We start from the raw sequence: 19,392 nt of genomic DNA, 5'->3' as shown, positions 1-19,392 counted from the left end.
ATTAATCCTTCTCATAAACATAATAAACAGTTATAATTATATATTGCACTGTTCTCCTACAGGTCAGAAGTCGATTCACATTCACCAGCAAGGTGACATATGCCTGTAATGCCGGCTACAGGCTGATTGGCCATCCAGAGCGAAGTTGTCAATCCAACCGCCAGTGGTCCAACCACGACCCTCCCGCTTGTGTCCTTTTAACCTGCGATCCTCCTCCTGACATCGTCCATGGACACTACAAAGGCTCGGAGTTCCAGGTGGGACGCAAAGTGCAGTATGTCTGTGATGAGGGTTATGAGCTGGCTGGTGATGCCATCTGGACCTGTCTGAAGTATGGAAAGTGGGACAAGTCGAGACGTCCACGCTGCTCACCAGTCCAGTGTCCAGAGCCACCGCTGGAGGAGAACCACCTGGTCCTGAAGGGCTTAGACTCTGAATCTGGAACAGTTGAACTGTCCTGTGAGGATGGCTACGTCCTGGAGGGGGCTCGGATCCTCCGCTGCACCCCGTCTCAGGAGTGGAACGACACCTTTCCAGTGTGTAAACAAGTATTTTGTGGTTCACTGCCAGAGGTGTCTTTTGGTGGCCCTTCCTCGTCCTCTCCCCCATTTCCTTTCAGCTCTGTGGTAACTTACACCTGTATGGATGGCTTTACTTTAAGAAAAGAAGGCTCTGTGTCTTGTCTAGCTAACGGGCAGTGGAGCGCTCCTTACCCAGAATGCATCCCAGTTGAATGTCCTCAGCCTGTAGAGATTTCTAATGGTATTGTCGATGTTCAGGGTCTGATGTACCTCAGCAAAGCACTGTATAGCTGTAAGACCGGATATAACTTAGTGGGAAACTTCACTGTCCTCTGTGGAGAGAAGGGACTGTGGATCGGTGGGGTGCCTTCTTGCCGTCCAATTGAATGCTCAGTCCCTAAACAGATAGCCAATGGAAAAGTGGTTTATACAAAGCTCCAGTTTGGTAACAGTGCTACTTACTCTTGTCGTCGTGGTTACCGCCTCCAAGGCCCAGAGACTCTGAAATGCCTGGCCAGTGGAGAATGGGACATTGAGTCACCTGCTTGTGTGCAGATATCATGCACTCCACCCCAGCCAATTGAAAGTGGTTTTGTAGAGGGCCAGGATCATAGTTTTGGTGTCACTATTTTCTACAGCTGTTTTCCTGGCTTCCAGCTAGTGGGCCAGGACCACCTAACATGTGAGGAGTTTGGTTGGTCAAGCTCTGTTCCTGTCTGTGTACCCTCAGACTGTGGCCTGCCTCCTCACATTGACTTTGGGGAATATGTCCGGGTGACAGACCGGGGAGATGGATCTGGTACTGCTTCTAAAGACACTGAACCAGTCTCTACACATATGGACTTGAACTTCCTTCATGGGACACTGATTGAGTACCACTGCCACAAAGGTTACGACCTCACACGCCACACCAGGTTGGTGTGTCAGGAGGATGGAGGATGGAACGGCACCGCCCCATCATGTGTCCCAGCAGAGTGCGAAACACCGCCTAGCCCAGAGCATGGCTGGGTGAATGTAACTGATGCGTCCCTCGGCAGTATGGTCAGATATACTTGTGAGGAAGGATACGAGCTGGACGGGGAGCCTGAGAGACATTGCGTATCGGGTCGACTGTGGACTAATGACGCCCCAGTTTGTCGGCCTGTTTCCTGTGGTGATCCAGGAGTGATTGCAAATGGCACAGCTCATGGAGGTGAATTTGTTTATCCGCAGGTGCTACACTATGAGTGTAGTCCTGGGTTTGTCCTAAAGGGCAGTGACACTATTGCCTGTCAGGCAGATGGAAAGTGGAATGGTAAGAAACCACAGTGTGAACCAGTGTCCTGTGGTCCTCCTAAAATCCCCAGTGATATTACATTTAAAGGCAAAGAGTACACCTATAATAGTGAAATAGAACTGAGCTGTCAGCCTGGTTTTCTCTTAAAAGGGAAGTCTGTAACTGTTTGCCAGGCTGACGGCACATGGAGCCACCAGTCTCCTACCTGTGTACCAGCCCGCTGTGGGAAGCCCTCTCCAATACCCAATGGGAGCGTGTTGGGGTCAGAGTTTGGCTACAACAGCAAGGTAAAGTATGAATGTGATGAGGGATACGTGCTCAAAGGAGATTCTACACGTGTTTGTCAATCAGATGGACTTTGGGACAAACTGCCACCCCGCTGTGACATCATTAGCTGTGATCCACCTGAGGACATCAGTCACGGCTTCCTGAATGGCTCCAGCTTCAACTACGACGACGTGGTGGAGTATGTTTGCTTCGACGGCTACGAGGCAGTGGGGGATCCCATCCTGCGGTGCTCCGCTCAAGGCCTCTGGGTGGGCAGCGTGCCCCAATGCCAGCCCTGCGTCTGCAACCTCCCTGTAGTGAAATTCGGGGTGGTTCTTGGCCAGGACCGTGCCTGTGGAGACCGAGTGCACTTCCAGTGTGACGACGGCTACAAGCTGCTGGGTCCCTCTCAGGCGGTGTGTGAGAAGGGAGGTGTGTGGAGCCCCGGGGTGCCCGTGTGTGGCCGGGGGAGGTGCAGTGTCGCCCCGCCGACAGTCCTTAATGCTGTCTTGCAGGGCGGCAGTGCCACCTTCCCAGACACGGCCATTTACAGGTGTCGACCGGGCTACCAGCAAAAGGGGTACCCACACCTCTCCTGTGGAAGAGACGGCAGGTGGGGGGAACCCAGGATCAGCTGTGAGCCTGTGAGCTGTGGAAAACCACCAGCTGTAGCCCATGCTCAGGTGGAGGGAGACTTCTTTACCTTCCCAAACCAGGTCACTTATAGGTAAATACTGTTTATATACTCTAATTTGCAACATTTTGTTTTTCTTTTTGGCAGTAAAAGCAGATGTTAGCCAGCATACTGCTGTTTGCACTTTTGATTTAATCACATGGATAGCCAAATATCATTAGCTATAAATAACTCAACGTACCCTTTACACCTGTTCTCTATCATTTCTCTTTATGTTGTCCTAATTCCTGTGTGAATTCACTTACTACTTATCCATACATATAATCATATCAAAGACCAGTTGCCTTTGCACTGACATATTTTCCCAAACATGCCTCTTGCTCTCCAGGTGTGATGATGGATATAAACTGGCCACACAGACAGATTTCCTTGCCTGTCAGACTGACGGCACCTGGTCCAAACACAACATTCGATGCCGCCCCACCCCCTGCCTGCTACCTACCAACGTCTCCATCCCCCAACTCGCAATCACTGGGAAGGAGTTGACTCCTGTCGGGGGCACCATCACTCTCTCCTGCCCTCCTGGCTTCTACCTGCAGGGGTCAGCGTTGGCAGAGTGTCAGGTCAGAAACAGGCTCGTCAGTCATTTGTTTCTTGGCTTTTTAATCTTAATATGAATGCTAAATCAATTATTAAGCACAAGTAATCATGGCATGTATCAAAAAAAGGATGTAGTGTGTCATCACAGTGATATAACCAGTATAGTTTTGCCCATGAAGAAGTCATGTCGTTCACCGATGATGTTAAGAACAAGCTGTGAATAATGAAGTGCTTCCTGTCTTGTCTTTGTGGCTGTGTGATAAGGTTGGTGGAAGCTGGGCTCCAAGCATCATGTCAGTTTCCTGTGAGATGGTGGTGTGCGAGAAACCCCCTCCTCTTCTTCATGGTTTAATTGAGGGGGACAGCTACAACTATGGAGACTTTGTCATGTACTCCTGTCTACCTGGATTTGACATAAAGGTACTGCTCATCAGGCCAAGTTTTCTTTTGGAGAGATTAGCACTTTAGCGCTCAGAATTGTTGACAAGATTTAATGAATTACTTCAACATATACAGAGAAAGTAGAAAAACGAAGTCACAGTTGTTTTGTAACCAAATCTAATAGAATATGTTGTTTTTCTAAAAGATGTATTTGATGAATGATGGTTTCCTGTAATACTCTCCTTTCCTCCACTGTGCTTTTAAATAAGTCTGTCCTCCATAACCTAATGGCTAACAATCAGATTACAGAAAGTCACATGAGTTCTCCTCAGCATTCAATAGTTACAGTGTGTAGTTACAGAGCCAAGAGAAAGAGCTGAGTCACTGTTTCCTGATACACTGATACCTACTGATACCTCTTCCTCAATTTAAATACTCACCACAATGAAGCCCTGTTAATGCACTGAGGACACACGAACACAACAAGCTGCTGGCTTTGATAGCACTTAGGCAACTTTGTGGAAAAATACGAAACAGTCATTGCATCAGTGTGCAGTGAAAAAAATCGATATAGATTTAACTGTATCGTGTTTCTTGCTGTGATACAGCGCATTGATACAGGGTGTAAAAGTGTTGCCGTGTTAAGTCATCAGATGTTTCTGTCGCTTTACACTTCTCCCTTTGTGTCACAGGGAGACTCTATCCAGACCTGCCAGGGAGACAGAACATGGAGCGGCACGCAGCCAGTGTGTGTTGGTGGGTTTGTGTACAAAAGAGACAGACTGGAAGATGTGTTTAATCATAGTGTGATGTCAGAGCTATTCTTCAAACTATTCGTCACTAAAGCTGGGAACACCGTTTAAGATGACTAAAGCTTCCAAAGATATCCCTTCCACAAAAAACAGTCTTTTGACTAACATTTTTTAGTCATGATAGTTACAGAGAAGCACACAGGGAATGACTCAGTGAACAAAGATGACAGAACACTCCCTGCAGTCCATAAATTCTTACATACTCTTGTTTCATGAAAAAAAGGCAATAGTCTGTGTTAATATATGCTGCAAAGTAAAAGGAATTTTACATTTGGATTAAATGGGAGATGGAGAAATAAATGTTTACCAACATTGTTCTCTGCAGAGAAAGCTGCATTTGAGAAGTTGTCAGAATTACTTCAGTTTAGCTGAAACTTTACAACATGGCTAAAATCCCATTTCCATTCTGTAAACCTCTTCCATGATGTCCACAGTCTAAATCCCAGCTGTGAAAAACAAGCTTTAAAAGATCTCTGACCAAATGTAAACACATTTTGTGTAATAAACCTTTATGAAGGCTTAGCGGTGTAGCTGACATTTATCTTAGTGTTATATAGCCTATTACTCAACATGTCAACAAACACATTAACCACCACCACACCTGTGACACCTGTCAACAGTCTCCTCAGCACATTCCTGCGGGCCTCCTCCCACTGTGAAAAATGCACAGGTCCAGATGACAGCAGAGCCTCACTCACACAATGTGAGCTATGTGTGTAACTCTGGGCTGCAGCTGGTCGGCCCAAGGACTCTCGTCTGTCTGGCCAATGGCTCGTGGAGTCTGCCAGCACCTACGTGTGAAGGTATGGAGGACTCACAATAAGCACTGAATGAGAAGCCTCCTTTTGTCTTCTTTTGTTACATCACAAATTTATCATTTTGCCTCTCTTGTCAGTCGCGAGAGGCTGCGACAGCCCCAAACAGATGCTACACGGCAAAGTACAGGAACACAACCTGAACACTGGGCGTGCTGTGGAGTTCCAGTGTGATAAAGGCTACAGGCTGGTGGGAGACTCTCTGGTGGTGTGTATGGGGGGCCACGCCTGGAGCTCCACTTTCCCCACCTGCCAGCGTGAGAAAACTTTGCCTTTTGCACACACACAGACACATACAGCCATATACCAGAGAGATTTTTCTAATACAACGTATTTCCTGTCTGACCTCCTGCTGTGCTGGACCTCCCTTACAACTTGCTGACACTGGGGTTGCTTTCTAACAAAAGCCAAAGAATTTCGCAAACATTTGCAACACGTATCCAAACACCCACTCAACATTCTTTGGAACATTTGTGCATTTTGTAATCTTTTTCACAACATAATGTAACAGATGTGTGAGCTTTTCTTACTTGTAGGTTTCAGTTTGAGTTGACTGGAATTTTGTTTTTGAGTCATGCCTCAGCATATTTGTCAAAGTGAAACCAAGGCTTACTGTGTTTTTATCTGGAAAACAATTGCACACAGAAAACAAGCTATATTTTTTTACTCAAAAATATCCAGCGAGAAAGATTATTGATTAGTGATGCAAACTAAAGCTGCATCAATTTGCTAATTAATTGGCTCATTGAGCAACAAAAATTCTTTATTGTTTCAGGAATTTTCCAAAGAAAAAAAGCCAAATATTTTCTGGCTTCAGCACTAGGATTTGCTGCTTTTCTTAAGTCAGTTGAACATTGTTAGGTTTTGTAAGAATACAATCATTTTGATGTATACTTTCACACCTGTACATTTTTTGTACCTCTTTTCAAACTGTCTCCTCAAACAAAGACATCTGTTTTTATCTAGAGTCACTATCCTGACATAATCAACCATGTCAGCTACTACAGCTTGTTATTTCTGTGATAAACATTTAAAATAATATTACTTTAACATTGCTAAGAGATACACTGTGTCAGCTGGATTTTAAGTAGGGAAAAATGACTCCATCCATTCTTTGTTTCACAGCTAAGTCTTGCCCGGCTCCTCCAGGCTGGAAGCAGGACAGTAGCGGGAACGGATCCCCGCAGGAGTTTCATGTTGGACAGTCAGTCCGTGTTACCTGCGCCAAAGGGCAGCAGGCGAAAGGCAGCGGCACCATCACCTGCAGGCCAGACCAGACCTGGAGCCCCATCAGCTCTGTGTGCGAAAGTAGGTAGAAGATTTGTAGGCGGTGGATTCAGTGGGACCGTCAAAACACTGTGCATTCATTTTAACAAGAAGTGCTACATTAGAGGAACCATTATTTGAAACAGATAAGCGTTCTGCTTGAATGATTTCTTCTTCTTAAACATGACTAGTGAGTTGTTCTAGCAGCTTTATTTAGATGTGCAACAGTTCATTTGTTGACATAAGTTGAAATATTTAAATCAATTCGAGGGACTGCTGTAAAGTTATCTATGTGTGTTTAAAGTTCTGAGGATTTTATCATCTAGTGACAAACAACTAGAAATACAAAGGTTGTGTTTTATTCAAAATACAATCAAAGCACTTCACTTTAAATACGTTACCACATGCTGTGCATCAGATATTAATAATGTTCATCTGGCTAATCCACTAATATGGACAAATACTGCAATATTAACAACAGTTCTTATGTTGTCAGATAAGTAATATATTATGCAGTATTTAATCTAATTGCTTTTTATGTTACTGCTCACTATTTTGAATCTTCACATCTTTACTGCACTTATTGTCTTTGATGTTAAATTTTATTAGGTTTAAAATATACAGCCTCTGTACAGACCTTTGTCCTCACTCTATGGTGCTCTTATATAACTGTTCAACGCTACAGTCTTTCATTCTAGCATAACTAGTAGACCAGATTTTCCATTTTTGTCCTGAAATGTCAATGAGAATCAGTAAGAATGTCTTCCTTAATCAATCTGAGATTATAGACATGTGATGTATTATTTTTGTGGGGATCAATCAGCTGTAGTTAATAGGATGTCAGTATAATCTGTACTAAAGCGACCAAATCAGGCCTTGCATAATGTGAACATCATATAAACCACTGTGTATTTAATGTTGCACACTTCTGCATGCTCCTCTTGTCTTGATCCGAGTGCTTCTCTTCTCTTGCATGGCTGTTGGCTTAAATCTGCCTGTGAGTTGAAGTACCATTTCTCTGTTGTCACCTGTGTCTCGTTGAGCTTTTATCCAAACAAATGAGGCTGCATCAAACACGCCGTTGGGGTCCTGTGTGCCGAACTAATTACAGGCAAATTTGCAGCTTCTATGGCAACCTTTGTCAGATAAACCCTTGATCTTTCTTCAGCACGGTCATCCTGAATATGCAAACAATGGTTGCTACGGCTTGTTGTTTATATGTGCATGTTTCTTCTTCTATATGCATGTTTATCATAGTCCTTTAACTCCTGAGGGGAATTTTCAGCTCAAGGTATTACCAAGCCACACAAATGGACTATCTGACAAATCTGGATATGTTGCATGAAAATCACTGTCTTCAGAGGAAGCAAAAGATCCAGAAAAGGAACTTGATTTAATTGAATAAACACAGATTTATCTCTGCAGCGCATCATTTAATGGTTGGGTTATTTATCTGCATACAGGGTAGACAAACCTACACTGTAGTAAGAGAGCTCTGTCATATTTCCTGTTGTTGTTGGCTTCCTGGAATGCTGGTGCATTAGTGTGAAATACCTAAATCCTGTAATGTGGCCAGGTTGAAAGACACCTGACACAATAAACTTCAAAAAGAAAGAGCAGAGGTAAAGAGCTGGCAGCTTCAACAAATATTCAACATTATGATCGGTTATTTTTTTTGTTGAAAAGTTACATTTGGATCATTTAAAATTAAAGACATGGTTTAGGAAGCAGCACCATTTGTAGCCAGACTCTACAAGGAGAGTAAAGGAGAGTTCTAGAGAGTAACCCGTGGGTCGTTCCATCTGGGCTGTTGTACAGGGGTGTCCTGTGGCCCCCCCTCCATGTGGCCAATGGGGTGGTGCGGGGGGCGGTGTTCCAGTTCGGGGACGTGGCAGTGTACTCGTGTTTTGGCGGCTACGCCATGGAGGGCGTTGGAAGGAGCAGGTGTCTGGAGAACGGCACCTGGACGCCGCCTCCCACATGCAGAGGTAGAGAGAACGCCGGAGGGATTCTTCCTTCCTCGGGACACTTCCTGCTTCAGCTGACTGTCTCTTCTGCACATAACGTCATGCGGCTTTTCAGCTTTTTAATTCTTCTCCTTACTGCCACTGCTTACCTCCAAAAAAAAACCCTCATTCTTTGAAGGTCATTTATGCTTCTGTGCCTGCAGCCTCTGGCCTCCAGTGGCTTCTCACCAGTTGCATGTGTAGAGTGTATGGAACTAGGTAAAAAAAAAAATCACTTTTTGGGTGTCTTCTTGGTATTTCCTCCTGACCTGGAAATGTTAGAAAATGATTTGGTTCACATAATAAGGCAGCTTCCCCATAGAACCTCTTATCTTTGCTGTACCATGACCAGTAGTACTTCCTATGTGTTTACTCTATGTTCTGATGTCACTGCACAGTTCATATCTGAATGCTTTCTATAGCCTGGATCCAGGGAAAACCCACCTTTAAACATCTAAACGTGATCTATGTGTCATGTCCTTGCATTTTGGAGATCTTTGTAATGCCCAGTGCTGTATTTTTTCATTCCCGTGGATAATTGAATGAAAATATACAATGTGATACCATCAGCATTTTACTTGTGCAAAATTATTTGGTCAGTATAAAAAAAATCAGTCATATGAAACATTTACATTAGATTTTGGTCCAAAATCCTAAAAAAGCCTTAACTTTTTCTGTCCACTCTCAGCCATTATACAGTGAGGGAACATTGGGGAAAAATACAAACCAATTCTAAAGTGACAGCACTTTCAGTTGATCTAGATCCAAGACAACAGGTGATTTGACTTTGAAACTTGGCATAAATGTTAATTCTGCTTTGTCATTAGCACAGGTCATCTATTAATGAGCTGTAATCAAATGTAACAGCATTCCTATGAAAGGTCACTCCCTTGTGTTCAACACTGAGCCATTTGTGGCTGAAACACAAAGCTGACTCTGTCTATAATAAGCATTCTTAAAACTTGCTAGATGCAACACAAGACGAGGAGAACTGGGTTCAAAAACATCAATAAAATAGCCATGTTTCATCATTGAAAAATTAGGTGACATTGCCGACTGATTATATTAATAAATCTCCCGTTTGTTTTGCAATAAAGTGACTGATTGAAATGTGCTGTCTCTGGATGGTTTTGGAGCGGGTCTTTCAAATTATTTCCAAACTAACAAATGACAAATTGTCTGATTGTCTAATTGTGTGGCTGTTTCATACACATTGGTATCTGTACTTTATATACATGGATACAAATGAGAGAATCAAAGTGGTGGTTTAGTTCCATATTTACAGACTTCTACAGACAAATCACTGTTAAGTATGAAAGCGAGGACTGGGTCCAGGCTAGCCTTTTCATAGCAGCTGTTTGTACACTTTCCTGTCTGCCTTTAGGGTGTTTCTGTTCATGTCTTGATAATTTATTCTGAGTAAATGTGAATGCTGTGTTTGAACGTTTGCATGAGGCTCCATGTCAAAGATTTAAGTCTCATGTTCTGGAGGCTGCGACAGAGAAAGAGTGTGTAACCTGACTGTTTTGTCTTCTATTCTTATGTCACCGGAAGAAGAATCTGTTAATCTGTCTTGTCTGCATCACTGCTGTTGTGTTTTTACACAAGCAGAGTGTCACCTGTGTCTCTCCATTTGTAACTTGTTGTTCCTTTGTGTGTCTGTGTGTGTTGTCGTCCTCAGCGGTGTGTTGGCTGCAGTGTCAGAATGGAGGAGTGTGTCAGCGGCCCAACACCTGCTCCTGCCCCGAGGGCTGGATGGGCCGACTTTGTGAGGAGCGTAAGTATTTCATGTTTCTAAAACCGCAGTGCCACAAAGTGAACACCCAGAATGTGACGGTTAGAGTGTTTCGACTCAAAAATGCTAACGGACACCAGGAACTGAACCAGCTTACTAAACAAGTTTTAGCAGACAATGATGCACAAAGAGAGTCAGACAGCCGGAGCAAGTTGTTTTCTGCTGAAAATGAAAGAGAACTCTGACATTTTTTTAGGCGGTTTATTTCCTGCTCAAGTAAAAGAACCCATGACCCAAGAATCACCAAAAATCAAAACACCAGATTTGGAACTGCAGTCACTGTTGAAACAGACCAATTACCAAAAAGATCAGCTACCACATGTCTGAGAACTGATCAGCTGTTGGACTGATTTCCTACTTCAGAGATCCTTTTCATCTGACGTTATTGTGGAGAAAATTCTAATTTGTTCTTAATGAACAAATACCTGCAAAACTAATACCATTATCAGCCCTAGTTGTACTGTGTTTAGCCCTAATTATTAAATACTAGCAGTCTAACACATTAAACTTAGATGCTGGGCGTGGTGAATGTAGTCACAGGTGACCATCAGTTTGCTAGTATTGTAATTGTTAATAAGTGAACTTAATTTAGCTCTTGGCAGCGTTATCTGGTAGCATGGCTGAAGAGTGTTAGTTCTTTTAAACATACTAGAGAAGGGAAGCATTTGGTTAGATTTTTTTTAAATCGGAGTGGCCCAAGACGGCTCCACATTATTCTGAAGATTAAATCATTTGTCAATGAAGTGATAAACAGAAGGATCATGAGTCTACTTATCCCAGTTTCTTAAATATATATATATATTTTTAACTTTTTATTTGTTGTACATAACTGTAAATGGAATACTGTGGATTTTTTTAAACAAGCAATTTCAAAACATGTATTTGGGCTCATAGAAATAACTAAACAATGAATCAGTTCATTAAAAATGGAGTCATTTTTAACATTACATTACAGTGGATTATTGTACTACAGGCTTTAAAATATAAATATTGGAGCAATGTTCTGTGGATACCAGTGGATTTTCATCTTGAAACTTGAGATGTAAACAAGAATAAGCTTCTCTCACATTGATGCTGATACCAAAGCTAATTAAAATGTTTGGAATTTCAACAAAGAGACGGGTTTGATGAGCTGCAATGACTTCCTCCTCCTCCCGTCTCTGTTTCCCCCCCTGTAATAACAGCTATCTGCATCCTGCCATGCCTGAATGGAGGCCGCTGTGTGGCACCCTACCAGTGTGAGTGTCCCACCGGGTGGACGGGAACACGCTGTCACAGTGGTGAGTTCATGTATGAGTTACTGAAACTTTCACATGTTTGGGCTGGTGTGAGTAACCCCTAACAGAATTCCCATTATCCCACTACATCATTATAACCTAAACAGCACGTACCCAGAAGGATTTATTTATTCTAAATGACAGTGTAGCGGAGTGATGACTTTTTTCTCTATATGCTTTTGAACTACAATCCTATATTACAATCTTATGTTCCATGGTGGATTTTTCTTTTTTTGACTTGTTAAAATGAGAAAAAACTGCTGATTCTTGCTGCTGAAAGCCTAAAACTTCAATCATGCTGACGCAGTTTGCTCTTTCAGTGAATATGTGATTGGAAACCTTGATAAAATGAGTGACCTTTAAATATCTTTTCTTTAATCAGTTCTGTTTTTCCAAAACAGCACAACTTTTAATGTAATTCCCCGTTTATTAACAGATTTTTTCTTGTGTTTCATACTTTCTGTTATGAATTGGGCCTTTTAAACAACCAGCTTCAACAGCAACAACTTCCCAGCGGGTGTTTAGAATTATGAAAGGCATTCAGAAACGATAGAGTAGCACCCACACATCTTGGTGTCATGAATAAACACAGATAAAAGAGTTTTGTTTCCTTTTAAATGTTTTTAATTGGTGAGTGGTGCTATCCTTGTCTTGTTTTATGGTCTTCATAATTTCCTCATTGCCCAGACGATGCCAGATTGCCGGTATCACTGTATGGTTGAATGGAAGTTTACTCTCTGATCATAAAAATAAGACACACAGTCTATCCTCCTTCTCATGGTAATAGAAATATATGTGCCAAAGAACCAGTAAAGACTGACCTCATGATTGTGCTGTGGTCTGTGTTTGACTCGTCCACAGCTGTGTGTTCGTCGCCCTGCCTGAATGGAGGCAGATGCATCAGGCCGAACAGATGTAGCTGCACGTCAGGTTGGAGTGGACACGACTGCTCCAGGTGATTAGAAACACACACACTCAGAACAACATGAATACAGTCACAACGCACAAAAAAAGTCCTTCCAAAACTGAAATAGTTTCCTAAAATGTGTCAATAAATAGATATTTTTATTAAAACTTAAAGTCCCTCTCTGGTCACCGATTAAACCCCTTTAAACTCATCTCTGTGTGTCAAAGTTACACGTTTTGACTTTAATCATGAAAATAACCCCTTTCTGCGTTAAAATGGCTCAGATGTACCTCTACTCTGTAGATTCCTCTAGAATACTGGCGGCTCTCTCCAACCATCCCACTGCTGCTTGCTGCAGCTTGAGCACATCAGCTCACCTTTGACTGCTAAAACAGTGAAAAGTTGTAATAATGGAATAATTCATCTGTACATGTTCGAACCAGAAACTGATTCTGAAGAGCTATAATTATGCAACAGTCCCCCACAGGTTAGCAGGAATAGTTTCTTACGTGTTTTACAGATGAAACCTGGGAGTCTTAATCTGTGTTTTTGAAACTGGCATCAGTACACGGCAGTTTAAAGGTGCTCAGTCACGGTGTGGACTGTTAGTTTGCTCTTGATTTGTCTTCTCGTGTATAAAAAACACCATATGGACATGTTAACCAAGCAAAACATAATTTTTACTGATATCATAGTTTAAATGTATAACAGTGGAAAATAGTAGAATAAAGTAACTAATTGTTTCCAGATCAGTGATAAATTCATTGGTTTATGTAGCTCAGGGTGTTTATAAAAGAAACAATACTGCATCTTTAGCGGTTTCCAAAACTAGGAACAATTTTTTGAAAGTTCATTTAATGAAGGCCATGAGGTAACTGTTGCTGTGGTGCTTTAAATAGAAAATCTGATTATTTTGCCTTTGTGATGATCAATGCTTTTTACTGTGAGAAAGATCTTGCAGCTTCAATATCAAGCTGTGATCACACAGCAAACTAGATGCTAATTTAGCATGTTAGCGTGATTGCACTGACATGCTAGCATGTTTATCAAAGTGCAGTGATTAAAGAGTTAGCATTTTCCATTAACAATAAACACAAAGTGCAGCTGAATCTGATGGAAACGGTTTTGTAAGGATTTGCTGTTAAACCAAAGTAGACAGCTGCTTACGGTCAAACATTTACTGGAGATTATAAATAGTTGTAATGGTAGAGGCTTCCATTCTCTATAATGTAGTCACACATGCTTAAAGATCCCTCTGCTTCCCTTGAACTGAAACTGAGAGATGAACAAATAAGGCTATGAGAAGTCCAAAGGTTTGGTATGAGTCATCACCAAGAGACTCCAGTTACAAATTAACAGATGGCGCTGCTCTCCTTTTATAAATACACATTTTTATACGCTGTATAGCCCTGGATGAAAAAACGTCTTATCTATCTATAGCATGCTTTAACCTGCTGGTCTCAGACTGTCTTCTGAATGACTCGTCAGATATTTTACCCTCCATGTGTTTCACTGTCTGGTTTTTCCAAAGCAGTGACTCTTATTACATCTCATCTGCTTGATCAGAATCATTCCAAGCATTAAAGTAAATGATTACCTCCTCTAAAGTTGTTACTAACATCTTTCAATGTACTTCTACTTTCCGTGAACGTGAGTTTCCAGCTCAGCTAGAAGGATGTTGACATAAGAGCGAAGCAATGCAGCCTGAAACCACGTTTTGTGAAATAAGCTGCTGTAGTTAAGCTTCCTCAAAGAAAAAGTATCAAGAGATCCCTGTTTAAAGTCACAACTTGAAAGCATCAGAGTGTTTACAGACACTCTGCAGTATCCTGTATTAGTCTTTTTGTCGTTTACTGGCAACAGAAAATCCTGTATTGATCGGTAATATGGAGCTGATGTGTAGCAATACTTCCTCTGAAGACGGTTTTGAAATGCATTTCTTCACCAACAGAAGAAAATATTTACTATGGACCTGTAGAACAACTGTGATCCTTCATAGACCCCCATGTTTTAAATGTAACCCTTTCTTCTTTGTCTTTGCAGGAAGAGGAAATCGGTGTACTATCACTTCTAAAAGGTTCCACTCTGCTCCATGTGAATCATCTTATGAAGGGAATTCTTGTATAGTTAACTGACACACTTGTAAACCATTCACTCATCTCTCTCTGCAAAGGCGACGCAAGAACCATTTTGTAAAATAAAGCTGTATTTTTTCATATAGAGACTCAACAGTATTAAACATATGCTGCTATATACTTGTACGATGTGTAAAAACTATTGATGTGATGGTCCAATGTATATGTGTAAACTATTCTCACATTTTATTAAAGCATAAAATACTGTTACTTGCTCTCTTTCGGTCAGATTCAGGACAAGGACAAGAAGTTTGTGGAATTCATCGGTTTATTACATCCACAACGTACAAAGAAGTCCAGGTTTTCAGGAACAAAGCAGATTGCTCAAAGCAGAGGTAAAAAGTGGTCGTCCAGTTAGAATCAAATTTCAGCCCGTTGTCAAGACACTACACACTGCACTGACAGGACTATGTTGCCATTACGGGATGAGTGGGATAGAAGACTTGATAGAGATGGGGGAAATAAAACTGGAATTCCTTCATAGGCGTGTACAGGAGGGTAACAGCTTCTACTGTAGGGTTGGTTGGTGGAACTCATGATCTATGAGCTGCCACTTTCTCTGCTAGTGTTAATTTGTTAGCACCAGAGAACTCATCCACCTGAAAGAAACACAAAAGAATATAATTGTATTTACTGTGGATGAAGTGTGAGGTCAGAACAGCAACATTTAGCATCTTTTTGTGTCCAAAGTTAGAACTACCATCCTCTTAAGTGGACAAATTTGTAAGTTTCCATTTAGACTGTCAACCTACTGACCTCCGTTTGGGACTAAACTTCCTTCACATAGAAGTTGTCATTGTGAAAATAAGTACTGGTGGTGCTTCAAGCTCTAACTTGTCTTTAAAAACCATCCTTCTTATGAGCCACTGACTGTTTCTTGCATTTACTCATTGTTTCCAGCAGAACAGCTCTGAACTGACTGTTCCAGCTGTGAATGTAATGGAGCAGCTGAAAACTCAGACGTTCCATTAAAAGTAGACAGTCAAATTAATGCCAACTGTACTCCAACTCTGCTCAGTGTGTGAACTTATTAGCTTTCCATCTTTGCTGTAGATTTTGACGTACCTTACTTCCGTTCTTGTAAAAGTGGAATGTGGGCATGCAGCTGATTTTGCACTCGGAGCTCACATCCTGAGAAGAGCAAAGAGAGCAGCAGTTAGATGGATGGACTGAATCACCAACACGGCTCCGCCCTGACTGAGGACTGTTCAAGCCAAACGGCCCAGTACATGAGTAAGTTAATACAATGTACAATAGTTAAACAAAAGTAGAGCAACTTCAACAGGTTTTACAGCCATGTGTTGCTAACTTAATATGCATACAGTGTGGGCCTGCATCATATCAGTTTCTTTTTGCTCAACATGTAATCCAACCTGCAAGCTTTATTTGTTTAAGGAACCGTCTATGTCAACAGACACTGTTTGCAAAGACGGTGACAGAGGAAGCTGGGATGAGTTCCAAGAAGGATTTTTACTTGTTTTGGTTGGAAACCTGTGATGGGGGAAACTCAGACTGACCAGAAGCTGAAACCTATAAAAACATCAGCGAAACTCTTTAAATCCGTTTCTTAAAATCCAGGGTTTTTTTTGTTTTTTTTTTTTGAGGGGGGGCTTTATAAAATTCAAAGTGTAGAGAAATTTATTATGAGAATTATTTTCCCTTTGGGCTATGAATTCAGCATTCGATACTCCCAGCTTCTTCAGAATTATAGCCTGCTGACTTTCTTTTAATTCACTCCATGATGAAGATCTAAAACAACTTTAGCATTGATAGAACTTAGAGTAGTCAGAAGCTAAATGGATAATTCTACATCAGATGGGATATCAAAGGTTTCCGTTTACAGCTTTGTAGATTAGATATTACCAGAATCTGACCCATAGCCTGATTACACAACACGATTGCAGTTGTTTTGCCAGAATATGTGTCAGAGGTTTACCACATGGTTACAATAGACCACCATGTTACCCAGTCATTCTACCAAAAGCAGTAATCCCTCTCCAATGATGCAGTTAATGTTTAAAATCTACTTTTTTATGCCTGGTATTAAAACACCAGGAACATCAAATAATATTTACTTGGTTTTACTATGCTGTGGCACTGACGCAGAAAAGCTTTGCACTTTCACTCGTCACATGAGCGTGCTGTGGTTCCCCGAGGCCCAGAGAAATGGATTTCATGAATAGTTGACATTGCTCCGAGTATTAATGGCCCGGCAACCCCCATCATCAAAGGCAACAGTTCTCTTTATAGACTTACTCTAAACTTCCTGATTCTCCAGGTTTAGAAGGAATAAAAATAAAATACTTTTTTAACAAAAGACCAACCCACCTCAGCCTCGTCCACGTCCACCTTCAGGAAAATCACGTTGCTGTTTTCAGGCAACTGTGACAATCTCTGGAAAAGAGTCAAACAGTGAGCATGAACACAATGGATATCTGTGACAATGTACTGATGCATTTCTGTTCCTGACTGTAAATGGGTCTACAAGAATCACAAAAAAATGTACCAATCTGACTGTGGTTGTATGAGTTGAGCTTTATAGAGCTCTCAAAACTTCCAGTGAAGCAGACATTTCCTCCTCAAGGTGGGAACAACGAGACAAAAGGTTTCCTAAGCAACAAACTCTCTCCCCAAACGATGCTGCTGCCTTTTAGCAGCTCAGGAAAGAGCTCCTTCAAAACAACTGACACACTAAAAAACATTTCTTTCACAGCAGCTGCTACTACTGTTTCGATAAAAAATACTTTACATCAGATTTTTGAAAGTAATCAACATATTTCAGCTTAGAAGAGATACCTTATTTGCCCATCATCTAATCTTGGGTTTTATCCTCCAATATGAAGCGCGTTTCTTCTTTTGACAGAAATTCATGATAAAATATGGCTCTGACATGACTTTAGCGCTGCGATCATACACTTACTTCAAATTCTGGACCAATCTGTTTGCAGGGGCCACACCATGTAGCTGTGAAGTCCACCACCACCAGCTTACCTCCAGCCTCCTTCAGGATGGTCTGAAATTCAGCCTATAGAAAGTGGGAAAAAATAAAGTTACTGTGGTATATATGGTAAACATGAGAAGCATGACAGTTAAAATGTATTTTGCTTTAATGACTGCACTCCATTTGCTTCCACTTGGTCAGTGGTTGCTGACAATGCAGATGTAAACTGAAAAGTTGAGTCATGAATGAAGCTTTCACTTTGTTTTCTAAGCTTCACTGAAACAGAACCAGGCTGGATCATATCGAGCTTCAAACACAAAAAGATGACTTGTGTAGCATTTCCCACTTCCTCATAGATTATTTCTGCTATTTTGCGTTTACTTTAGCTCTCCAATAATTACAGTGATTAGTCAACTAGTAAATTATGCATGAGTAATATTAATAAATTTATTTATTTGTTAGCTACTTTGAAAAGAGGAAAAATAATCTTTGATTCTCGCTCCTTAGATGTGAATATTTTTTGGTTTCCTCTATGACAGTAACGGAATATCTTTGGGTTGCGGACAAAACAAGATATATACGGAAGTCATTTTGGGCTTTTGGAAACACTGATGACATTTTCTAAGCTTTCTCTGACATTTCATAGACCAACCAATTAGTCGACTACCAAAATAAAAATAAAGATCGAGGATGAAAATGGTTGCAGCTCTAGTTTACCCCCATTCCAGAAACGTGGATTTCTCAAGTATTTTTGCTAAACAGGAAATCTTTGTTTTGAGTTATATACACTCATGCAGGTATACTGATGCGGACACTAATCAGTGCTAAACGGTCTTCAGACTTCGTATTCGGTTACTTTTAAAGGCAATCAGCAGTACACCTGTGGGCTCCCAGATTATATTTCCTTTAATAGCGTGCTCTGAATATATTGACTTTCATAATGTGCTCTGAAACTAACTTCATTCCCGTCTCCACCCAGACGTCCGCAAACATCCAGTAGCGATCGTGGCCTGCTGCTGTCCAGCATTAGCCCTTACAGGTGCTAACTCCCGTCTGCTAGCATCACTCCGCGCTCCTTGAATAAACCAATCCAGCTCCCGTTATAACTGCATAATGTTATTCAGGCTATAAAACGACTCCGGCACCCACTCCAACGTTAACTTTCAGGACATTTCCACGTTGGCTGATGAAGCGCTCGTCCTGCTGCTACACGGCAAAGTCCAAAAGTCGCATCACACATGGTGCCAGTTATCGATACACTCATGCTCGTACCGTTAATGGAACATGCAGCTGTGTTTCTGATATCTACTAATCTGGCTGCGGACTTTAATTGAGGTATTGCTAAAATTACAAAAAAAAAAAAAGCCTCAAAAACGGGCTCGGCTAACATGGAGAATGATGTCACGAGAGGGGGAAAGAGGCGCGCGGCTGCCCCTATGGAATAAGGAGCCGCTAGGCTAAAACATGTTTAGCTTCATCTAACGGCAGCGAGTTAAACAAAGACTTTACTATAAACATGAAACAACTTACCAGATTCTCTACTTCGCGAACCATGTTGACAGTCGATGAACGCACTTCGTAGGAGAACAACGTGAAGTTGGAGAATGCCCTAAATCCAGAGAACACGCTGCGTTTTATTCGCCGCTGCGTCAAGTTTACCCACCTGTAGGCCGAACCACAGGCGGTTGTTTACCAAAATAAGAGTCTACTACTCTCACTTTATCGAAGAAAAACAATAGGAACCGTACTCAGAGACCGT

The 19,392-nt window shown here is 41.6% G+C and overlaps 2 protein-coding genes across 2 annotated transcripts in view; one reads left to right on the top strand and one right to left on the bottom strand.

Moving 5' to 3' along the window:
• svep1 (sushi, von Willebrand factor type A, EGF and pentraxin domain containing 1) overlaps positions 1–15,149 on the top strand; it is a 102,134-nt gene extending 86,985 nt beyond the window's left edge. Inside the window, 13 exon segments of the mRNA XM_022200765.2 lie at positions 63–2,791; positions 3,087–3,321; positions 3,563–3,718; positions 4,372–4,435; positions 5,112–5,294; positions 5,387–5,563; positions 6,432–6,614; positions 8,391–8,408; positions 8,411–8,560; positions 10,260–10,355; positions 11,558–11,653; positions 12,512–12,605; positions 14,601–15,149. Coding sequence (XP_022056457.2) covers positions 63–2,791; positions 3,087–3,321; positions 3,563–3,718; positions 4,372–4,435; positions 5,112–5,294; positions 5,387–5,563; positions 6,432–6,614; positions 8,391–8,408; positions 8,411–8,560; positions 10,260–10,355; positions 11,558–11,653; positions 12,512–12,605; positions 14,601–14,631 — 4,212 coding nt within the window. The 3' untranslated portion in view covers positions 14,632–15,149.
• Positions 14,943–19,327, bottom strand: txn (thioredoxin). The gene is made up of 5 exons (XM_051943618.1): positions 19,164–19,327; positions 17,613–17,717; positions 17,021–17,086; positions 15,758–15,823; positions 14,943–15,291 (listed from the first exon to the last, which is right to left on the bottom strand). Exons 1-5 carry the CDS (start codon positions 19,185–19,187, stop codon positions 15,226–15,228), a joined length of 327 nt encoding a protein of 108 aa, XP_051799578.1. The 5' UTR covers positions 19,188–19,327; the 3' UTR covers positions 14,943–15,225.
• Between the last annotated feature and the right edge of the window lie 65 nt (positions 19,328–19,392).

The sequence above is a fragment of the Acanthochromis polyacanthus genome, chromosome 23, assembly GCF_021347895.1.
Source record: "Acanthochromis polyacanthus isolate Apoly-LR-REF ecotype Palm Island chromosome 23, KAUST_Apoly_ChrSc, whole genome shotgun sequence".
In the NCBI taxonomy this organism is placed as follows: Eukaryota; Metazoa; Chordata; class Actinopteri; family Pomacentridae; genus Acanthochromis; species Acanthochromis polyacanthus.
The sequence above is the reverse complement of the archived record's forward strand: the minus strand, read 5'-3'. Positions and strand labels throughout refer to the sequence as shown.

What these genes read in the sequence shown, in the direction of transcription:
- txn (XM_051943618.1), bottom strand. Translation starts at nt 19,187, where the DNA reads ATGGTTCGCGAAGTAGAGAATCTG. An exon ending in TTCGCGAAGTAGAGAATCTG is followed by an intron (nt 17,718 to 19,163) that starts GTAAGTTGTTTC and finishes CACTTTCTATAG; the next exon opens with GCTGAATTTCAGACCATCCT. An exon ending in TTTACAAGAACGGAAGTAAG is followed by an intron (nt 15,292 to 15,757) that starts GTACGTCAAAAT and finishes TGTTTCTTTCAG; the next exon opens with GTGGATGAGTTCTCTGGTGC.